The 22,347-nt window shown below is 40.5% G+C and overlaps 1 protein-coding gene across 2 annotated transcripts in view; it reads left to right on the forward strand.

The window, feature by feature from the left end:
- Positions 1-2,092: 2,092 nt before the first annotated feature.
- Positions 2,093-22,347, forward strand: part of LOC105362800 (homeobox protein abdominal-A homolog) — a 47,345-nt gene continuing 27,090 nt past the window's right edge. Inside the window, exons 1-3 of one of the 2 annotated variants that reach the window (XM_011500291.1) lie at positions 2,141-2,282; positions 2,393-3,112; positions 5,343-5,375. In XM_011500291.1, coding sequence (XP_011498593.1) covers positions 2,638-3,112; positions 5,343-5,375 — 508 coding nt within the window. In that variant the 5' untranslated portion in view covers positions 2,141-2,282; positions 2,393-2,637. Of the gene's footprint in view, positions 3,113-5,342; positions 5,376-22,347 lie in introns of both variants that reach the window. The other variant, XM_011500290.1, reaches the window with a different exon arrangement.

Raw genomic sequence — 22,347 nt, forward strand, 5'->3', positions numbered from 1 at the left:
CTTCCGCTCGCTCGAATTCGGCGGGCACGCGAAAAAGAGACGGAGCGTTGAGCAGAGTGCTTCAGAGTCAAGAAGTAAGTGTGAGTAAGACAGCGAAGGAGCAAGTGCGACAGAACGAAAGACATCGGCAGTCCGGAGCCGAAGCCAGGAAGACAGAGAGAGTAAGCGGGAGAGCGATATATATATATATATATATTGGCATGCATGTGTATGCATGTGTGCGAGGATGCATGTATATATATAGTAAGATAGAGATAGAGATATAGTAAGATAGAGATAGAGATATAGTTAGAGAGAGAGAGAGAGAGAGAGAGAGAGAGAGAGAGAGAGGGAGGGAGAGAGAGAGAAGTGGGTAGGTAGGTAGGTAGGTAGCGTGAGTCGGCGCGCACCAACACAGTCGCGGGCTCCCATTCATTTTGGCGCACCTAGACGGACGGGGATTGGCTCGTGTTGGATAAGGCCGGGCCCCGATTGGTCGGTTCTGTTTACCAGCTGGTACCGCGTGCCGGGGTAGCATTCCCCGGGAGAGGGGGGACGAGGTTCGCCGCGGGTGAGCTCGGTTGTGAGAGCGAGAGGCAAGCATCGTGGAAGAGATCGTGGCGGCGGCGAAAGCGCATACACGCACACGCGTCCGGAGAGACAAGCGGCGCCATTATTGTAAGGGGTTACATTTGGCCATGGTGTGCGTGGCTCGTGCGCGCGCGAGTGTGTGTGTGTGAGAGCGCCGCTTGCCTGGCTAGTACGCGGCGTTTGGGATAGGGGGCTATAGTACCTTCATGCATGGCCCATAAAGGATTCGTCGACTATCCGAGAAGTACGCAAGAAAACGGCTTCTAACACCTGACGAAGAGAGGCCCGCGCGCGAGATCCATCGTACCACGCGCGCTCCCGCGTAACCACGACGTCACCATCGTCGAGGAGGAGTACGCCGACGACGAGGGCGAGGACAATCCTCGAGAACGGGCCGCGAGCTCGGCCGTCTTCAACACCGTCTTCGCGATAACTGCGGGGCAGCAGATACACTCGCGCGCTGACCCTCTGCCTCTATCTCTCACCTACGGCTCCTTCCTCTCTCTCTCTCTTTCTCTCTTTATCTATCTGTCTGTCTGTTTGTCTGTCTCTCTCTCTCTCTCTCTCTCTCTCTCTCTCGCGCGTATCCGTAGAGCGCTCATACGTACGCTCTCTCTCTCTCTCGCTTTAAGTCAGTCTCTCCGTTGCTCCCAGTCTTTCGTCAGTCACTCTCTCCTACTCGGCGCTGTTATTCACTGTCTCTCTACTCTCATTTAATTTTTTCAATACGCAAAGCCCACAGCAGCGCAGTCACACGCACGGATCAGCTGAGAGCGCGAGGGTCCGCCGAGGAGCTCGTACCGCTCTCCTCCCGACTGCTCCATTATCCCACCGTCGCTCGGCCTCCGGTGAGTGCGCGACCGACGGATCGAGCCTCGGCCTCACCGAGGCCAAACCCCCTCGAGAGTGCCACGATTATGCGTAACAGTGCGCGAGTTGCCTGACGGCGGCACCAGTGAAGCGCGTCGTCCATAAGCCGTCGATTTCCTCCCGTCTCGAGTGCATCGGGACAACAACAAGAAAAGGGCGCCAGGAAGAAGCGGGTAGTAGCGCGCGGGCGCGCGCGCGCGCCCAGGCACGCACGCACGCACGGATCCAACCACCCAACTACCACCCACCCAGCTGACCACCCACCCGCCCACGTATGCTGCAAGCGAGCGAACAAGCAAACGAGCACGTACACACGCATTAACGCACGCACGCACGCACGCACGGCATGGATCGTAGGCATCGCTGTTCGCGGCTCTCCTCTCCTCAGCACGAGGATGTGCGCCAGAAGCAGCATCAGATGCAGCATCATCAGCAGCACCACCGCCACCACCACAGCCAACAACAACAGCAGCAGCAGGAGCAACACAACCACCATCGCCGCCACAACCGCCACGACCTCCACCATCGCCACCAGCAGTACCAGTAATAATATTGCCCCGTCGCCGCTCCGCAGCTGTCGTACCAGAAGCCACAGCAGCAACAGCAGCGTCATCATCATCGGTAGCAGCGGTAGCAGCGGTAGCAGCGGTAGCAGCAGCAGCAGCAGCAGCGGTAGCAGTGCGCGTCCCGGCGGTGCCGCGTGCGGCAGGCGCCCGCGTCGTTAAAGCTCGACGGGAAGCAGGTCGTTGGAAGGCCGCGAACGAGTCCGTCGGAAGGAGGTGCGCGCTTCAGCAGTTCCGGGAGGTCCGCCGTAGAGGAGCGAGGAGGGGCCGCAGCGGAAGGTGAGCCCGTGAGCCCTTCCGGCGCGCTATGAGTTCGAAATTCGTGATCGATAGCATGCTACCGAAGTATCACCAGCATCAGTCGCCGTATCAGCAGTTGTTCTCGACAGCGAACCCGACCTCGGTCCAGGCGGCCTGTTCAGCCGCAGCAGCAGCAGCAGCAGCAGCAGCAGCGAGCGGTAATCCGGCCTCCGTAGCAGCGGCCGCAGCCAGTCAGCTCGAGTCCAGCCTCAGCGCGGTAGCCGCAGCCGCGGCCAGCTACGCTCAACACAGCTCGCCGAGCCCGACGGGCTCGAGCCCCCAGCACTCGGGCAGCTCCGCGTCGACCTCGCCCGCGGCCCGCCCGACCTCCAGCATGTACCCTTACGTCTCCGCCGCGGCGGCCCACCACCACCACCAGCAGCAGCAGGCGGTCGCAGCCGCGGCCTTCGGCGCCACCTCGAGCATGGTCCCGGGCTTCGGTAGCTCGGCAGCCTCGAGCGCGGCCCTCGCGGCCGCCGCAGCTGTCGACGCGGCCACGGCCGGTGACAAGTCCTGCAGGTACACCGCGAGCCTCGCCGGCAACGTCGCGCCAAACAGCGCCGACCCCATGGTCAACTACACCCTCGGACACCATCACCAGAACGGCGCGACGCCCGGGAGCCTCGTCTCCTCGGCCTCGGCCTCCTCCGTGTCCGCGGCCTCGATGACCTCGATGGCCGCGGCGGCCCAGTTCTATCACCAGGCGGCCGCAGCGAGCGTCGTCGACCCCCTCGGCTCCTGCCAGCAGCCTACTTCCGGACAGCCAGGCATACCGGAGATCCCGCGCTACCCCTGGATGTCCATTACCGGTGAGTCGACGTCCCAGTCACCTCTCATCCTCCTCCCATCCTCCTCCCATCCTCCTCCCATCCTCCTCCCATCCTCCTCCCATCCATCTCCCATCCTTCTCCCATACTTCTCCCATCCTTCTCCCATCCTCCTACCATCTACCGTTATCGCCTAGGGGATCGTCGCCGTCGGCAATCTCGCTATCATTACAACCATCGTCGCCATCCACCTGCTTCCCGCTACTACCCTTACCATTGACATTATCATTACCGTAAACGTTAACATTACCATTGGCATTACTAATACCAATACCAATGTCAATATAGCATTTGGCGAACGATGACACGATCATCCTCGTTCTCGGCTAATCCCCGGTGAAATTTCCTCCCCGCCCCCGCGTCCGCCCCGATCACCGTCACCGTCACCGTCACCGTCACCGTCACCGTCACCGTCACCGTCACCGTCACCGTCACCGTCACCGTCACCGTCACCGTCACCGTCACCGTCACCGTCACCGTCACCGCCAACGCCAACGCCAACGCCAACGCCAACGCCAACGTCACCGTTACCGCCACCACGACCGCTGCTCTCGTCCGTCGCGCTCGATTGTTCGTCGCGCTAATGTTTTCCTTGCTGGTCGTTGACGCGAACGAGCTTCTGTTCGATTCGAATAGAACCGGTATTAATTTTATTCTCAATCGGAGCAATTTTATGGAGAATGTTTATTTTGGTTGGGAAAATTTACGATTAGCCTACCTTAGGTAGTCTTAAGTCTTCCATTTCTAATGCCTATTATTTGATATTTTCAATGCGCGGTTGTAAAATCTCGTTAGCGAGGTAAAAATTTTGTTGGTCGCCGGATTATCGGCAATGCGCATGCTCGACTTGAAGTGCATATTGTAATTGCACGCGAGGTAAATGTCCATTACGATACGTTGAATGTGAGAATGGTCGTCGTGGTGGCGGAGAGGCCACGTTTTTTGCCGACGGCCGACGATGGCGATGACGCTGTCGTTGACGCTCAACCTAGAGCGACAATTTCGAGCCTCAAACCTGAAGAAAGCAGGGTTGCATGAATTATATAAATAATAATATACTCGTTTGTCTGGCTTTGTCGTACAATTTCCTAATGATTTACGATTTATTTCTCGGATAAAATGTCAATTAATTTATCGGATAGAGATAAAAAAAAAAGCCGCGGGGGAAAATTCAAGTTGCTCGAGGTATGGCTGGATTTTAATAGAGAATTAATTATAGTTACTGGCCATATTATAATTTTCTAACTATCGCTTGCGTAAACTATCGCAGCGTGAGATCACAAGGATATTCAAGTTCCCAAATTTTTTTTCTTTCTTTGCTTTTCATTTAATTATCTTAATCGCAGCCCGGGAAAATCGATTTCTCATAACTGTACGAAAATTAATGCATATATGTTAATTTCTAATGCTGCGTTTATGGAAATAGCACATGGACGATCGTTTACAATAAACACCATAATCTTATGATATTTAATTGGTATAATAACAGGTTGATTATCGTTATATACAAAGTTATTTTAGCCACTAGATTATAATTTATTGCAATACATTCGTATTAATGCCGCTGTGTTGGATGCATAATGACCGATTAGAAATATTATTATTGATAGGCGGTATAATAATGTAGTGTAATTGTACGGTTCTATCGGTAGAAAAATGTATGTAGGGTGTCCCATTATGTTGATAAATTGATACCACACCAATGCATATTCCCATCCCTCATAGTAGTAGTGCGATATGTGGCGTCTCCAATTTATTGGTAAAAATTAAAATTTCCGACCAATTTGTTGAGGTTCGGATAAGGTTCATCATCGGGTAAATACCTCTAATTACCGTGTGCTGTTAATAAATTCAAAATATCATTTCAAAATAGCATACTTGCAAGCCGCTTATTCGATCGCTAATGGCAATCACATTTAATATGAATAACCAATGAATTGAGCAGGAGAGTACCTAAACGAACGTTTTTATAATTCAATTATTAATTAATTTTTAGCATGTCCAGTACGTTTGTTGTTCATTTTTGTAGAACACCACAGCATGCCTGCTTACTTACAAGGCATGCATAATTGATTTTAAATGAAATTGGCTTGAATTTATTCGCAATTACTCAATGCAAAATCATTCATTCGAATGAGCCCATACAATGACTTATGAAACATTGAGACTCCAATTTTCTAATTATAACAAATATTTTCTCTTTAAATTACAGATTGGATGAGCCCATTCGACAGAGTTGTGTGTGGTGAGTATTTCTAAATTTTTATTAGAATGATAAACATCTCGCAAATACATACTAAAAATCAACATTCTTAGAATAATTTAGTCATACGTCGTATTATCCAATTTTTTTGCAGCTTAAATTGGAAGGAAGGGGTCGAATGAAAGTTGCGCATTAATTAAAAGTAATTTAAGTTGCTATTATTGTTCATCGTTCAAACATTCTATAAATAATACTCTAACATTATATAAAAATAATACAATTAATATCATTTTAAAAATCATCATAATTCTAGGTGGCAATTTCATTGCAGTATAATATTAATAATGCTCGTATTATTTGCATTAAGCATTGTCGTACGAGATACGTGTACCAGGCATTAACATAACACTACCGCTATTCACTTCTCTCTCTCTCTCTCTCTCTCTCTCTCTCTCTCTCTAGAAAAAGACAAAAAAATAAATAAATAAATAAATAAAAGACAAAAATATAACGGAATAGAAAAAATAACGCAATTATGGTGGAAAAGGACGAGTTTATTAGAATATCAACAAGAATGCAGGAAAATCTCGACGGGAACCCACTGACCGATGCACTTCTTGTTCATTGATATATAGTGATTATATTACAAAAACAGCGAGTACTATGATTGTTGCTCTTCTAACGCCTTTGCGTATCGCTGAAACACAAAGCTGGCGCCATTGACATTGAAGCATCGTCTAGATTATTTGGCATTGACATTTTTCCTCATGAACTCGCTCCTTCTTTCACATTACAAGGACGGAATTCATTGTGTACTACTACAACGTCGATGTATATAATAATAGTCCATTGGATGACAACAACGATGGCCGAGTACTCACCGACGTTGTCTTATTTTCTTCTGCACGACGCGTCTTCCCCTTTAGCTTTATATGTCTCTTCGACATGCAAGAAGGACGATCGCCTACCGCCAATTACGGCTGTCGCTGCCACGATAAAATAATCAGCTTGAATTTATCCTACGCGGCGCCTATCCTTTAACTAGCCACGTTCGAGCAAACGAAAATACCATTTCAATTGTCATTCTCGCATTACGAGCGTTTGATAATTTATTGCAATAGGCTAAATACGATACCTAATAAGCCATTGACCGACGCAAATGTTAATCACGCATTCGACAATGATTCTTTCACTCAACCGATTTTCTAAACTAATCATAATTTACGCATTACTTCATTCCCGTATTTAGGTATTTAGTTGCAAAAAACACCGTCGTTTTTCAATTTTCAAGCTCATTTATTTGGCTTTTTAGACACAAGTTTTTGAAATTGCCCGTGAAGTGTGGTAGTACTGAAAAAAAAAAGAAAGAAAAGAAAAAAGAAAAAAAGAAAAAAACCAAGAAAATAAGAAAGAAAAAAAAATCTGAACTTTTTATTAATTTAGCAGGTAGGAAAATATTACGGCAATTAGCATACAAAGCTTATAAATAAATATCACTGCTTATAATTAGACATTTAAAATATATATTGACTAATTAATATCATGTAGATTACAAGTGCGTTAAAGTATACTTAGCATGCCAAAGGTTAAGGCATCTGAAACGCAATTAGTTCTATTAATCAAGTTAATAGTGATCGTTAAGTCAGTTAAGTTTTTTTATTTATCAAAACAATGTGGCCTAGGATATATTAAAATTATTTTATTGAGCGCATTTCACGAGCTATGAAACATTATAAATAACTGTGAGCGTTAATTTTGAATATTTTAAAATTAATTTTTTAACGGCGTTTTCTTATATATCACGAGATAAAACGGATAATTTTCTTTAGGTTTTCGCGAAATTTAACCTAAATACATAGTCGTTCGGTACTACGTAATGAATTAGTGGTAATTTATCGAATGAAATATTTTGTATTTTAACGGACATGCTAAATTATTTAAACGCGCATGCGCCCTATGAGAGCCTGAAAATTTCTGTTTATCTTTATCGATTTATTTCATTTCATTTTGTTTCATCTTTCTTCCCTCGTTGCAATAAAAATGGTGATATTAATTTTCGTAAAATTTAGGCAAATAAGCTCGTAGTTGTTGTTTTATTTAGATTGCCGATAACGAAAATTAACTCGGGGCTTTAAAGTTCTATTTAGCACTTGCTCAAAGTCACTAACGCCAGCTCTGATTATTTTTGTAAACAAGAGGAATTAAAGGCGGCAAAAGACCCAATGGCATTAAGAGTTCGTTTGCTTCCAATATTTTGGCCTAATAATGAAGTAGTTGCGTTTTTTTTTTCTTCCTCTATTTCAAAACACTAACTGTTCCAACGGAATCTCATTAATTCGGTATATCGAATCTTACAAAGTTTTTCAGCTTGACGTTGACTCACGTCAAGTTGTAACGTCGTAAAACAAAAAAGAAAGAAAAAAAGAAAAAAAACACCGGAGAACGAGGGAGCTCGAATTTAACATTTGGCCAGGCAGTTCGTGAATAGCTTCTCGAGCCAACCGGGGCACTTTCCGAAATGGGAAAACAAACGAGAATCTTGGTGGGGCAGGAAGGGACCCGGGGAGAGAGCGTCGAAATGACTATGAGGTGGCGAAGGGGAGGCCATCGCGAGCTCATAAAATCATTATGTACCGACCTTTATGCTTTTATGTCCCGCACTTGATTCCTTGCAGTCTAGAAAATTGTTAGACCAAACGGAGGCGATTTTGCAAGAAGCGTTTTGGCTTTTATGAAAGTCGAAAAATTGTCGTTTTCTAGCGTTCTTCGCAAATAAAAGCAATCGCTTCTAGCGTAACGATTTCATACCTGCCATTCTGTCTACGTCCGCGGACCACCTTACACAGATACCTCAGGTATAACGATAAAAACTTGCTTAATGCTAGATAAACATATAATGTCCCCATCTAGTTTTCAACTAAAGAACGATTCAGCTTTGAAAAATTTCTGTTTACCTTAAGAAATAATCCGTCTTTGGGATTATATCGCACTTGGATTATTTAATTATCGCTTCGTTCTCGGGAGCTTCAAAATTGTTCGTGAAAAGTCACTAGTGAAATATTTGAATAGTGATAAACTTGAGCGTTTATCGTAATCCTCCCGCGTTGAATAATATTTCGTTGTCCTGCAATGTATCCACCACGTTGGTCTCTCTACGGATGCTTCGAACGCGCCATCTTCAACGTTTTAGCTAGGTAATTGGTATTTGATTGGGAATTGCGCTTAATTGACTTTATCAAACAAAAATGTTCCTGCTCGAGTAATTAATATTCGCAATAAAAGATCATTAACTTTAGCAAGTTGGTATAAGAGATGTTCATTTATGCGCGGTCTAAGATATTTACCTAATGAAAACCATTGTTGTGATATGTTGTTATTGCTTTAGTTTATGTATAATCTCATATTGTTTTCCTTCAATTTAATGTAACTGAACTGAACAATTTGGCTCTTTTGTTTGTTTTTTTTTTTTGTTTTTTTTTTTTTTTAAATTTTGCGCACATATAATAAGCATGCTTAATAAATTATAATCAAGAGCAGAATATTTGCTTTGAAAGAAACACGAGGCGGTTAAATAAAAAAAAAAATAATAAAAAAAAAACAAACAAACAAACAAACAAAAACAAAAATACATATATTAATATTGTTAAATCTGTTTATTTATTAGTAGTTTTTCTAGATGTTATTAAGGGTTAAAGGTGCTATCGGACGATTAAAGGTTAAAATGATAAATTATTATCATTACTGTATGACATTATAAATCATTTTTATCATTGTGTTAGATATATATCGATATTTTACGACCAACAGAATATTTCATGTGTAAAATAGCTTGTCTATAATATCCAATGCTTATCATAGGCATTAAAACTACTTAATAGAAAATTAATTAATATCGTGGAGAAAATGCTGTATCAAAAAGCGCACATATTCTCCCATACCATGAGAATTTTATTAATATATCGGCAGAAAAATGAACGTACACGAGGCAATGACGTAACTATCAAGCTATGCTGTTTTACAGGTAATAACTACACTGCATTTGATTCAACTATTTTATCTCTCCATTGAATTATTCATAAAAATATTAATTCGACAGGATAGCTTTAATATTGAAACGAATGGATGTATTTAGCAAACAATTAGATATTTATGGCAACTTCGGTATCGACTAATTAGCAATTTCACGTAGTTTATGTTGAAGAAATTCGCAATGTCTGAAAAATGCATTATTCCACATTAGAAATATTATCTATCTCTAAATAACGATAAGCCAAGTCATTGTCGTACGATACGTTTAAATTGAAAGAATCCATAAACTTCGTGGTATAGCATTTTATTATAATTTACGATCAGCATTTTGAAAACTCTGGTTTTTCCTTCTCCCGATAACAATTACTTCTCAAATCATCTCACGTAATGCACATAAACGTCGAATGCGTAATCCCGTAAGAATTCCGTCAAACGGACAATGACACACGTTCCATTTTCCACGCACCTCTTCTGGTGTAAATCTCTCTTCGTATCCCTTTCATTCGCCTTCTATCATCTCTTTTTTTCATGATTTTTTTTTTTTTTTTTTTTTTGTATTCTGTTTCTCTCTAATCCAACGCCCGCATGCTTGGAGCAAAAATCGCGCCACACTTCCCTTCTGTGAGTTCGGGGGGAAATATATATATATATATATATATATATATGCGCGTGTGTGTATGCGTGTATGCGCGTGTGTGTTCGAGGGTCGTGCCGCTGGGTTTGAGGGGAGGAGCAGAGAAACGAGGAATTCGTGGATGTTGTATCAACAATCTGACTGGATTTTCGGCTGTACGTATAGTGTATATGCACGAGATTCTTCTTCCACCCAAGATAATGCATAATTTATAATCAGGCCGACGATCCGTTGGATCCAAGCCGAGAGAGGTTCGCGAGCGTTCTCCTCCATTCTGGAATGAGAGAGAGAGAGAGAGAGAGAGACAGCCATCAACCCCTCATTAGCATTCGATGATGGCTGCTTCGTTCTGCAGCGTTAGTATTATATCTCATTCCACCGCGCGCTACCGAAACACCCCACATGTACCTGCCGCCGCCGCCGCCGCCGCCGCCGCCGCCGCCCTGCCTTATTTCCCTTGTCCCTTTCACTTCTGTCGATTTCTCCTTTTTTCTCTCGATCCTCCTATCGTCTTCTCCATTCCTATCGTATTGTCGACGCTTGTCGTCGTCTGGATGTGCTGGGCTCGGCTGGCCCCGCCAAAAATTTCCTATACATGGCGAGCATGGAGACAAAGGAGAGAGAACCAGCTTAATATTGATGCACGGGTAAATCGAGCGCTGCCGGCGCGGGTGAAATTAATTTGTAGCTTTTCGTATGGACATTTATTGCCGTAAGTATTTACGTCCGTCATGAATATGGAGTCGCAATTGAATCGTCTGTCACGTTATTGTCGTTATTTGTATTGTTACTATTATTTGCCGTCAGTTAACGATTATTGGCGTTCAATTGTACAATTATGCTACGTGACGATATAAGCATTCAAATATTTTATTAACGATGAGTTTAATTATTTATAAAAATATATATCGCCATTATAGGGTTGTAAGCCTCGTTCGGCTAGGGATATTTTTCGTTATGATTACCTTCTAGTCGCAAGAAGCGTTACAATAAAATTATTCTCGTTCTTTCGCTTTCTTAATGAACATTATTCATCGACAGGAAAACATTACTTTACTTCACGAGAGTGTAGTCATAAATTAATTTATTAATAAGTGAATTAATTCAAATTCTATTTATTTATTTATATGTTATTATTATTTGTTTTTTTTTTCTTTTTTTTCTTTTTTTTTCCAAACGCAAATCGTAAATCTATGTTGTTTTTGTTATTTACTCCTCCGCCATTATATTCTTCAATAAAATATGCGTTATAAAAAATGCCTTATTGCCAAGTAAATGTAATTATTTGCAAGATTTATCAGGTTTATTTTTAATAAGAGCTGTGAATCCGCACGCAAGTGGTAAATTTAAACTTTGCATACATTTTTATTGCCTTATTATTGGATATCAAAGGGGACGTTTTAAATGAATCTTGAATAAATATCTTTATTTGTTAAAGTATCGATACTTATGAAGAGCGATTAAACTAACATTTACAAGATTTCCATCGAATCATTTCATTACAAGATTATTGTTGAAGGAGGGGCGGCGGGGCGAGAGGAGAGGAAGATAAATACTCAATTAGTTATATTTAGATTATAGCACCGTGAAAATCATAATCGCATTACATCCAGCTAGAGCCACTATAATTTACAATCTATTAATAATGGTGAACGACAAATAAGCGAATAGTTGTGATGGTTAGTGTGAAAAGCCTTAAGAGAAATTAAATCTCACCGTAATTTTCAGCGTATCCAAGTGTCATTAAAAGCATTTAATGCCCTTCCAACGTAATCATTACAGTTTTGTATTGCGACGCTACATAAAAATTCAGTCAAAGTTGCAATTGTTTAAAAATTGTGTAGAATCGCGACGTTTCTTCATCCGTTCCACGCCGTATATAATCAATAGATAATAGTTGAGGAACACCGACGAAATGTCAAGGCCGTGCGTATGACCAAAAAGTGCGACGTTTAAACCGAAGACCGAGATAAATGAGAAAAGGCTCGGATTAGTGTGGGAGAGGGGGCCCGTGAGGATCTAAATTACCTGCGCCGATTCGCGTGATGTGGAAATGTGTCTGCGTGCGGCACAACACGAGATATTACGACGATTCGTTGAATCGTGTCAAAGGACACCCACCGGATTTATCGAACCGTCGTTTACATCACATCGGAGCATCGCCGCGCGGCTCGTAATGTATCACGCCTCATGCTCACGAATAAAGTGTGGTCCAATCGCGCGTCAACGGCTTCTCCTCGTTTATCTTTCGATTCGTTGCAATACATATACGCGCCTGACAAAGTGTCGGGTGACCTATAAGAATATCTTCCCACCGGCAACATCTCTAACTCTGCACACTTCAGCCTACTTGGAGAAGATACTTATAAAGCCAGTGCTTTGCTAAAGCTGAAGCTATTTTGATTATTTTTTTTTTTCCTTTTTAATCCTATTCAATTAGCGGAGGATAGCGAGCGGGAACGTAATATTTCTTTTCAAATTCAAAATTTATTCGATTAATTCGATGAATGTTATTCGCATCGATTTGCTTCTATAGCAAATCAATCCCTCAAGACCCTTTAAGATTACAAACTAAAAATGGATTCATTCGCAAAATAACTCGTACGTACTTGCTAGATGAACGTGTTATCGTATTTGTGTCATTCATAAAAGTAAACAACTCGATGTATAAGATAGTAATGCTCGTCTCGAAATCTCGAAATTTTCAAGCCCGCAAAATTTGATGTTTAGCATCCCGCGGCCCAATAAGACACGCGATTATTTATTTAATATTCGTCCCCGACTTATCTAAAAGCATGGCACCGCGACGCTTCCAATCTGCGAAATGCCATTAGGTCCCTACATCTTTCATGTTCCATCCTACTACAATGTGCCTATTAATAATTGGCCGATGAATATTAATGCCGAGCGAATGAGCAGGAACATAATGTCGGTTAGATCCCGCAGATTGGAGATCGAGCGAGGAAAATGCGAGGATAAAGGCCGGAAGAAGCGTCACTCCGAGTTGGCCGCTTGGTCGTGCAGGAGCAGGTCAGAATCGCGTTGTCACCGAGATTATTGAAACTGCAGTTTTATAGGCCTTAAAAACAGTTTAATTGTCAGTATATAAGTGTTTATGTGCTACCAAGCAATGTCTGGCCGCCGCCGCCGCCGCCGTCGCCGCCGTCGCCGCCCGTGTGCGCCCCTACCATCACCCCAAATGCTTATTTTATGGTCATACGGTGTGCCTCCGGTAGTATATACGGCCAACTTGTCGCGTGCCAAAATCTATCGTCATGTCTGTCAAATGGCAGAAGCGATAAACTGTCAATCGTCGATATTAATCCAGGAGCAGCTCACTCATTAAAGCGATCTTATTTTTTTCTTCTTCACATCATAATGCCCCTAATGTATATTTGTGTACCTCTGATTTGCAAGGCAAACAACATCGTTTAAGACTCTATAAAATATTCATGAATTGCAAGATAGACAGAGAGAGAGAGAGAGAGAGAGAGAGAGAGAGAGAGAGAGAGAGAGAAAAAACTCAAACATAGTCATTGTGAATTAAATTACTAAATACAAATGTTTAAAATTTTTAAATAGTCCTTGATATTTTATTGGTTTAGAGGACGTTTGCTTTAATTCATATTTAAAGTGAAACTTATTACAAATAAATCTTCTTTTTTTTTTCCTCGCGTATGCGTGTTGCTTTGAAGTTATGTTTAAGGTTACGACTAGCGTGACGGTAAATCGCATAATAAACGAAATGTATACTAGCTTTAATATTCTAATAATTAATAAAATGCTAATACAACACAATAATGCACATAAAATAAGCATAAATTAGTGAATTGTATTTTTAAAATAAAGTCAATGCGCGTCGGATTAAGCTTGATCTCCAGGATTTTGCATCTTATCTGTTTGATTTTCTTTTGGTGACTTTCAGTCGATTGGTATCCATCTAAAATCTCGACAGAATGGCTTTCAAACATCCGGACGGGAAAATTTTTACAACCCGCTCACCCTCGGTCACACTTTCTTTTTTTTCTTTTTTCTTTTAACGCTCTCTTATATGTGCGCCACTTCTCTCCCCCCCTCCCGATGCCCCAACATCGAACTTCACTTTCCCCTTTTCTCCGGCCCGTTGCATTTTCATCTTTTTTTTCTTCTTCTATTGTTCTTTTTTTGGCAACATGTAACGCAACCCGTGGAGAGTTAGTTGGAAACTTTCTCCGTATCCTTCTGCATACCCTTTTGTATTACAGCGCGCGTGCTATGTTCGTCGGGCTCTCTGCAATGAAAAGTACCTGTGAGTTGAAAAAAAAAGTAGTCGAAGGAAGGAAGACCCGTGGAGAAAAAGTTGTTTTATGAAGAGAAAGCAAAGGCTTCTATAATATTTTCCCTGTGCCATTCTGTCCTTCCTGAAAATCGTCGTCGTTTTTTTTTCAATTCCCAAGCAGATGTTATAAACTTTCCAAAAATAAATATTTAAGGCAATGCCATATGTTGGTTAAATCAATTTGTACATACGCAATCACGCAAATATAGTTAGATGAATATGTACAAGTGTATTGTAGAGCTCGGATTAATTAAAAATATAAGATAAATTCTTTTATTCAATATTTATATTATAATGATTTTATTTTCAAATAATATTTAAGCCTTCATAAAATGTATTTCATTTTCTTTACAAGTCTTTTAAATCTTATCTTTTTCATTTCATTTTTTTAAATTTTTAACTTTTTTTTTTTTATAACTAATTAAACAAACCTGCTACGCATGCGTGCGTGCGCACATAACGTAAAAATAGAAATATGAGTTCAAGCAAAGATAAAAAGTTAATAATACGTGCTCAATAATTATATATTTACACTTGCACTGGCAACTATTTTTTTAGATGTAATTATTTCAACATCGCACAGTATGATATCGAAGTAAAAAAAAAATCGCTAGAAAAATGAGGGAAATTTCTTCATTTTTCGACGAAATCCTTTCTCAACTAAACACCCAATTTTCTCTCTAAACTGATACGACATTAACAATGAAAATATAGCAACGTAAAAGTAAAATGAAATGTATGTATATATATATATATATATGTATATGTATATACATACCAAAAAAAGATAAAAAAAAAAATTAATGAAAGAAAATAGTTGTAAGCTAATATAACACGACATAGCGATTAAACTGATTATATCGTATTATAATAATGGCAGTCGTAATCACGGGAGAGTGTCCATTCGTAACATAAACGTTCTTCTGCATTGGGCACTCGGAGATGCCGAAGCTAACAAGTATATCTCCACGACTTCCTATACGGTTTCTGTGCCAGTTTCCTGGCAATTCACCTTCGGCCATTTCGACGCAGCCTTTCTTTTTTGTCTTCCCGCAAGCTCCGAAAATAAAAAAAAAATATATATATATATTTCCCTTGAGACGATTGGGTAAACGTATATTACGGGGCACACACCAATGGTCGAATTTTAAAGTCGAGGAGAGCCTTTAAAGCAAAAATATTACGATTGTTAACGTTAGAGTAGAGCACGTGCATACAGAGGCGGGCGCGCTGGCACAAACACGCTCGAGCACACCCACAAACACAAGCGGACACAGATGCCGTGGGTCGGCAATTACATCGTCCTCCCTCTCCTCCGTCTCGCCGCAACCCCCGACGCTGCCGGCAATTTGCCGTAATTATTCCGTCGGCATTATCTCCCGGCCTAAGCCCCGCCGTCGATCGAGCGAAAACCTGATGTATGTACGTTGCGTATGCGCATAGGGTACGTAAAAGCCAACGTCTTGTGCAAAGTTACTGCCGTGGCTGGTCGTCGACGACGACGTCATGCCGAGCAACGCTAACAGCCTCTAGCGGTGCAATTTTTCTTTTTAATGACGATTACGACAATTTTACACGACGTCGCGTTCTCCGTCAATCTTTTCTTCCCACATTCGATACTTTACTTACATGCCCATGAGATACGCATCATCCTCCATTTTTCAATTCGTATTCTTCCTTTTGACGATTTTAACAATTTCTCGAGAGGTTTATTAGTACTTTTATGCATACGTGTTTTTCGAGCATCGAGCCATATATCGAATATCGGAAATTAAATACGTAGCGCATAAAATAATACTATATTGGCTTAGTTCTATCTATAAGCACACTCGATAGTTGGCAAGTGACTCCTAGTCAAGTCAATATTATGGACGTAACCTGTATTTTGTGGATTCTTGGGTGTCAAGTAAACTTAATTTATGTAAATAAAACATCGTTATTCCAATTTTCTTTATTTCATGCTATGATTTCAAAAGTACGAAGCGTTAAAACACGAGGAATGCATATTTAATATCTAGGAAATGACGACTTAATGTAAAATTATATTTTACGGGTAAGAGAAAACGAAAAGTTTTTATTACTGTGCATTAAAATGCAGGCGCCTTTGCCAATAATTTCATATTTTTAATAAAAAATTTCGTTTTCAACTATCAATATTAAAGATATAATTTTCTTGGAGTAAGAAAACTTATAGCATTCATTTTATGAAATATGTTATCTGGAGTTGTCTTTTTCATCGTTACGATTGCACACGGAGCATTGAAAACTAATAAATCAATGAGATATCATCGATGCTGCTCTTGTTTCATGGGAAAGCGCGGAGGAAAAAACTTTACGTGCACAATTCGTTGGAGGGTTCCGATTTGGGAGGGAACTCAATTTCAATGTCGCGTTTGTAATTTAACATGAAATTCCGCGAGAAGCTCGTCGGGACTCGTTTATGAATTAATACGTCGAAGCCAATGAAACATTCTAGTTTATTTATATTTTTGAAGTTATCGGAAATTGAATCAACGTCGACCGATTATTGCCATTGGCGACGTGTGATAACGTAAGCTATCGATCTCGTCCAAAAAAGAAAGTCCGTATCATAATTCAAGTCGTCTTGCTTATCGTAATGAAAAAAGCAAGTGCCGTTAAAAATTAATAAAACATGCGTATAATAGCACAGTTAGAAGAGTGCGGCGGCACGTTCTCTGAAATATAAAGCGTATATTTTTTCTCAAACTTACTCAGACTCCCTTATCTCTTTCGAGTGGGCCAGGCGACGTTGACGAGTTTTGAAGACGGTACAGCGGATGTATAGTATCGCGGTAGAGCGGGGATTGTGGCGAGGGGCGGAGGAGTAGGAGTAGGAGGAGACTGCGGCGGAGTAGGGAGAGGGGTTTGCGCTTGTGGTGGTGGCGGTGGTGGTGGTGGTGGTACGGCACTTTTAAAAAGATTACAGATAAATTCTCTCAATAGACTGTTGGATGTCTTGAAAAATCACCGAACACGCTTTTACAAACTCCGCGCGGCTCCTTACGTCGAATAAAAATATATTACAATCGTGCTGTAGTATATAATTGACTGTTCTGCGCAAAAAGTGTGGGCTTATTAATAATCTAGTTTGTTTATCACTTGAGAATGAGTGTATTTCACAAACAGGAGCTTTCATTATACAACGATAATGCTTGAATTTTCGCATTTATCAAAGCTTTATTCCAATACTTGTCGAATAAATTTCTCGCACGAGTCGAATTAAATTTATTGCCTTATCAATTTCCAACAGAGTTTACTTAATTAAAATCTAAAACAATCGTGTGATTAAATTCCTTGCTCGTGTATCTAAAGGCTCGGCAGTAATTTTTCTTTAATGCTAAATATCGATGGAGCTATATTTAAGAACGAGCGTAGAGAAATTAATAATAGCATGACTGCGACTAGACACAACCGGCATTAAGTAATTCCATCGACTCGCGAAGAACCCGGTCAGTGTGAGAAATATTGAAAAATAAAGCAAAAATATGAATTACCTTCAAGAGGGTATACGGCTTAATATTCATTTTATGTTGAAATAACGTTGGTTATGTTCAAAAGAAAATTTACTTATTCCTATATGTATTGTATAAATGTGTGTGCGCGTATGCATATATATATATATATATATATATATCATAGACAGCGAGTATATTTACTCGAAAATCTGCTGTAGCGCCATTTTAAACGCTGCGCACTGAAATGCAGTCGTAGAGGAAAAATAAAAGCGTCGGAGAAAGGCATAGAGGGAAAAAGATTTGGAAAATCGTAAAAATCTCGGGCTCGGAAAATTCGCCATCGAGCGAAGCTCCGCGATAGAAATGCACGACGCGTGGCTTTGCCCTCGGTCTCTGAAACACGAAAATCCTGACAAAGGGCACCACTAAAGCGGCTCCGGAGCTCTTGTAAAGCTTATTTAGCGCGCTATTCGCTTAAACAATCCTCATTGCCGGAAATCGAACTCGCTCTTCAGCGCGTGTCCGTCGCTCTCCCTCCGACCACCCGGCGCGGCGCGTCATCCCTCTTTCGCTTCCCCTCTCCCCCGCCCAAATCCACTCCCTCAAAGCATCTCCCACCCGCTAGCTATCTCGCTCGCGCTATCTCTCTCGCGCCCAGTCTACTCTGGATTAGTTCAAAAAGCATCGGCGATTGGCGACGAGCCGTTGCTACGGCATTACGCAACATCTCCGCCACATACATATAGTTATAGCGACATTCTCGGACGGCCACCGACAGACTTCACCCCCGAGCACGGGGTTGGACGTTCGTGCGGCTGTGTTCTCCAGCCCGCGGTATTGGCGCAACGACGCGCCACCGACGGGGAAAACGATCCCCCGGTGAGCACTATCATAACAAATGTGCCCGTTTGCATAACACAACGGCGAGCAATTTGGTCAGGTTTGACGTTGCGCGATATAGACCTCTAGGTTCTCGAGGCTGGGGGCTGTGCTGTGCCACGCGAGAAGGGACGTAGCTGCGAAACCGACGAGAACGATAGCACGAGGGCGAGAGCGAAGGAGAGAACAGATACATGCCAAATAATGCGTGTACCGGCTAGATCAACACGGAGAGATAGAAGTTTATTGTTGGTCTGGGCTCACACGTGGGAACGGGCATACGGGTTGGAGATATATATATATTGTTGGCAAATTATGGGAAATTATAAAGCTGCGAATTATCCGCAATTATACGTATGAGGTATTTTGATAGTGAAGCAGAGTCTATTTACGTTATCAGAATACAAGATTTTATGCTGTTGGAAGTATGGTAGGCAGAGTAGCCACACTATTGGTTAACAGCTGCGTAGACAGCGACTTTACTTGTACACAGAAATTATTGTATTTCCTTTGGCAATTGTCGGTAAAATTGCTATTAACGTACATCATTAATCGTTCGATGATCCAGTTGAGCAATAATAAATATTAATAAGATTTCATTCGAAAACCTTGATGCTGGATTTGTAGGCGATGCCGGGAATGTCTCGTTACGCATGCTTTGATGCTGAGCTTTTGCACGCTAAATCCTTTCGGTCCGTTCAAAATACATTTACGACGATGATTAGATAATTATGGTTCTTTGATGCTGATGGAATTGGCCTCGTGTAATTAAGATATACAATGTTATAAACGCATCATGTCTATTAAGTTTCGATTGAATAATACTGCGGCTATTCTACAATAGTCGTGTCTGTCTCGGCATTGCTAAATTACTCACGATTAATTAAAGTATATTTAACTATTTTTTGATCCTAAGATCCTCGCTTAATACTTATAAGCAAATAATTGTATCGTGTTATTTACAAAGGAAAGTGCATTTTATAAAACGTCCTTTGCAACCATTGTTTCTTGAATTATTGAATAGTAATTTCCTTTAATTCTTAAACTTTCCGTTCTTTTTGGTTTTTTGTTTGATTGTTTAATACACTAACTTTCACCTCAATATATGATATATAATTTTTGACATACAAGTATCATCTGTGTATTATTTTCTTTTGTTATTAGCTTTTCTATCTGTAGTATCTAGCTGTAAGGAACAATTCCTTAACAATGGCCAAGTGAACTTAATAATCAGTTAACATCGGTATATTAAGCATATGGAATCTTTAATAATATTATGTATCAAGTTATTTAGAACATAATGCCGTAGCTATTTAGAATTTATTCATACGCTGTAGAAAGTATCACAATTTTATTACAAAATAATTTATACAAGCACCGCATTAATGTGAACAAAAAAATTTTTCACATAGGTGATATATTTTCTTTACGGCTTTGTGCGTTCAAGTACGGTGAGCGATGAATTTAATTATTAGGGTACTGTGTGCCGCTGTAATACAATCCTATAACTGTTTTACATTAAGTACCAAAGTACTGCGAGCCAAATGCAATTATAATAATGTTTTGAAACTTAAGAAAGACCTTAAGAGACCTAAGAAAATCGTTTCCCAAGAAATAGATAATAATAATAACAATAATAATAATACATGGCTTCTTGAAGAAAATCATAAATTCTCACCTAATCAGCGAACAATCCAACACAATAACAATAACCATTAATTCCCTATATCTTGTTTATAATTAATTCTCTATTGCAAAACATTGGTAAAAAGGACAATTTTATTGTAATGCTGCGATTGCGTACAATATAATTTAAAATTTATCTATCATTGTATTTTAAAAGTTGATAGTGAATCATATCATCACCGCATGATATGTAATTAATGCTTAGCATATATAAAACACTCTCATTATAATTAGAAACGGTTTACGCTTGCTTATCAACATTTAATGCGATAAATAATAATTGTTGTTTGGCGAGTGGGTGGGGTGGGGTTGGGATTGATGGGGTAACGGGGGACGGGCGGGTTTGTTTCTGTTTTATTTAAAACAATGACTTCTCGTAGTTACGGTCAGTTGTTTCCGAGGGGGAAGTTCGATATTCGAGGAGTGTTTGCGCAATCTTCGTCTATTTTATCGTTCGGCAGTCGATTGTTGGTTGGTAAATCGATTCACATTTCGCGACGACTGAGCGATTGAACAGGCTGTTGCTATTAAACAGAATGAAAATTCGCGTTTGTAGTCTAATTTGGATAAACTAGATATCATTATAATATTTATTGAAAATTTTTAAATCTTTTGTTGTCGTTGTCGTTGTCGTTGCCGTTGTTTGTTTTGTTTTGTTTTGTTGTGTTTTTTTATTAGTCCCATTGACAAAATAAAACGAGTATTGAGTTTTGATAAGGAGAGCGACCAGCGGACAAATGGCGCAAAGACCACAATCACAATATCCAAAAGACTCGTCCACACTTATTAATTGGTGTCGTTGCAAAGTACGTGATATCTAATGAAAGTTTTATCATTTCGTTACAATAAACAGTGCCCATCGACCAAGAGTTCTATGACTTTTCGCGTTAAACGTCCAGTTGACTTGAGAATAAAGTGAAAAATCGTGTGTTTGCGTAAGAATTTTATCGTCGTAGCGTAGTGGCAGGAGTAATCTTACATTGTCATTCATGAATTGTTCATAAAAACAAGTATTTTTAAATGTAATTTATGCATTTCGCGTCCATTGATAATAATAGCTCGTATTTTAAAAAGTATTGACATTTCCGATTTCGCGCATTATCGTGATAGTTAGCTTTTCGTACTCGGCGCTCTTATGCATAAATGCAACTTTCACTCTGGCTCTTAGCCAGTCTCAATAATTGCTATTTACCGTTAATCGGATTACAATTGTTGTATCCTGTCGTAAGGGTCAGAAATCTGTTTGGGTTAGCTGGACCAAGTATCGTAAGGCGATGAGAAATTTTATTTCGCTAGTCATAGACGACACACGTGCAACTGTCAACCGATGATTCTCCAATACTAGTTTATTGTAATTAGAAACAGAAGTCTCGGCGCTTTTCAACGATCGGCTCCATTTGAATTTACTGCTGTGTCAGCAATGGTTAATAATATTGTAGTTGCCGAGTAGCAAGTTAATCAACCTTATGCACTAGACGTCGCTGCATCTTCTTTAAATAATCGCCATTCAGCCATTGCTCCATTAGTACTGATGAATGAATATTGGATTGTTGCCGTTAATGTTATAACGAATACGGGAATAATTGCGGTTACGATTGACTTCCGCGATGTGCATTCGCTACTATTGCTCAAATTATTTATTACCCGATATACCTGATATTCTTGATTTATTCCGTCTAGCATTTGAGGAGCGAGTAGTTTTTATTCGTTATTCGTTATTATTATTCGTTATTATTATTATTATTTTATTTTAATTTTAATTTTTATTTATTTTTTGAATATTATTATTATTATCATCATCATTATCATTATTATTATTCGTTATTATTATTATTATTCGTTATTATTCGTTATTATTATTATTATTCGTTATTATTATTATTATTATTATTATTATTATTATAATTATTTCTTAATTAACTCTTATGAATTGTATTATTTCTAATTTGTCGAAGCAATGTCGTCGATGCTTTGCCGAGGGCTTTCTAGCTA

The sequence above is a fragment of the Ceratosolen solmsi genome, unplaced genomic scaffold (genome assembly GCF_000503995.2).
Source record: "Ceratosolen solmsi marchali unplaced genomic scaffold, CerSol_1.0 scaffold56, whole genome shotgun sequence".
Lineage (NCBI taxonomy): Eukaryota > Metazoa > Arthropoda > Insecta > Hymenoptera > Agaonidae > Ceratosolen > Ceratosolen solmsi.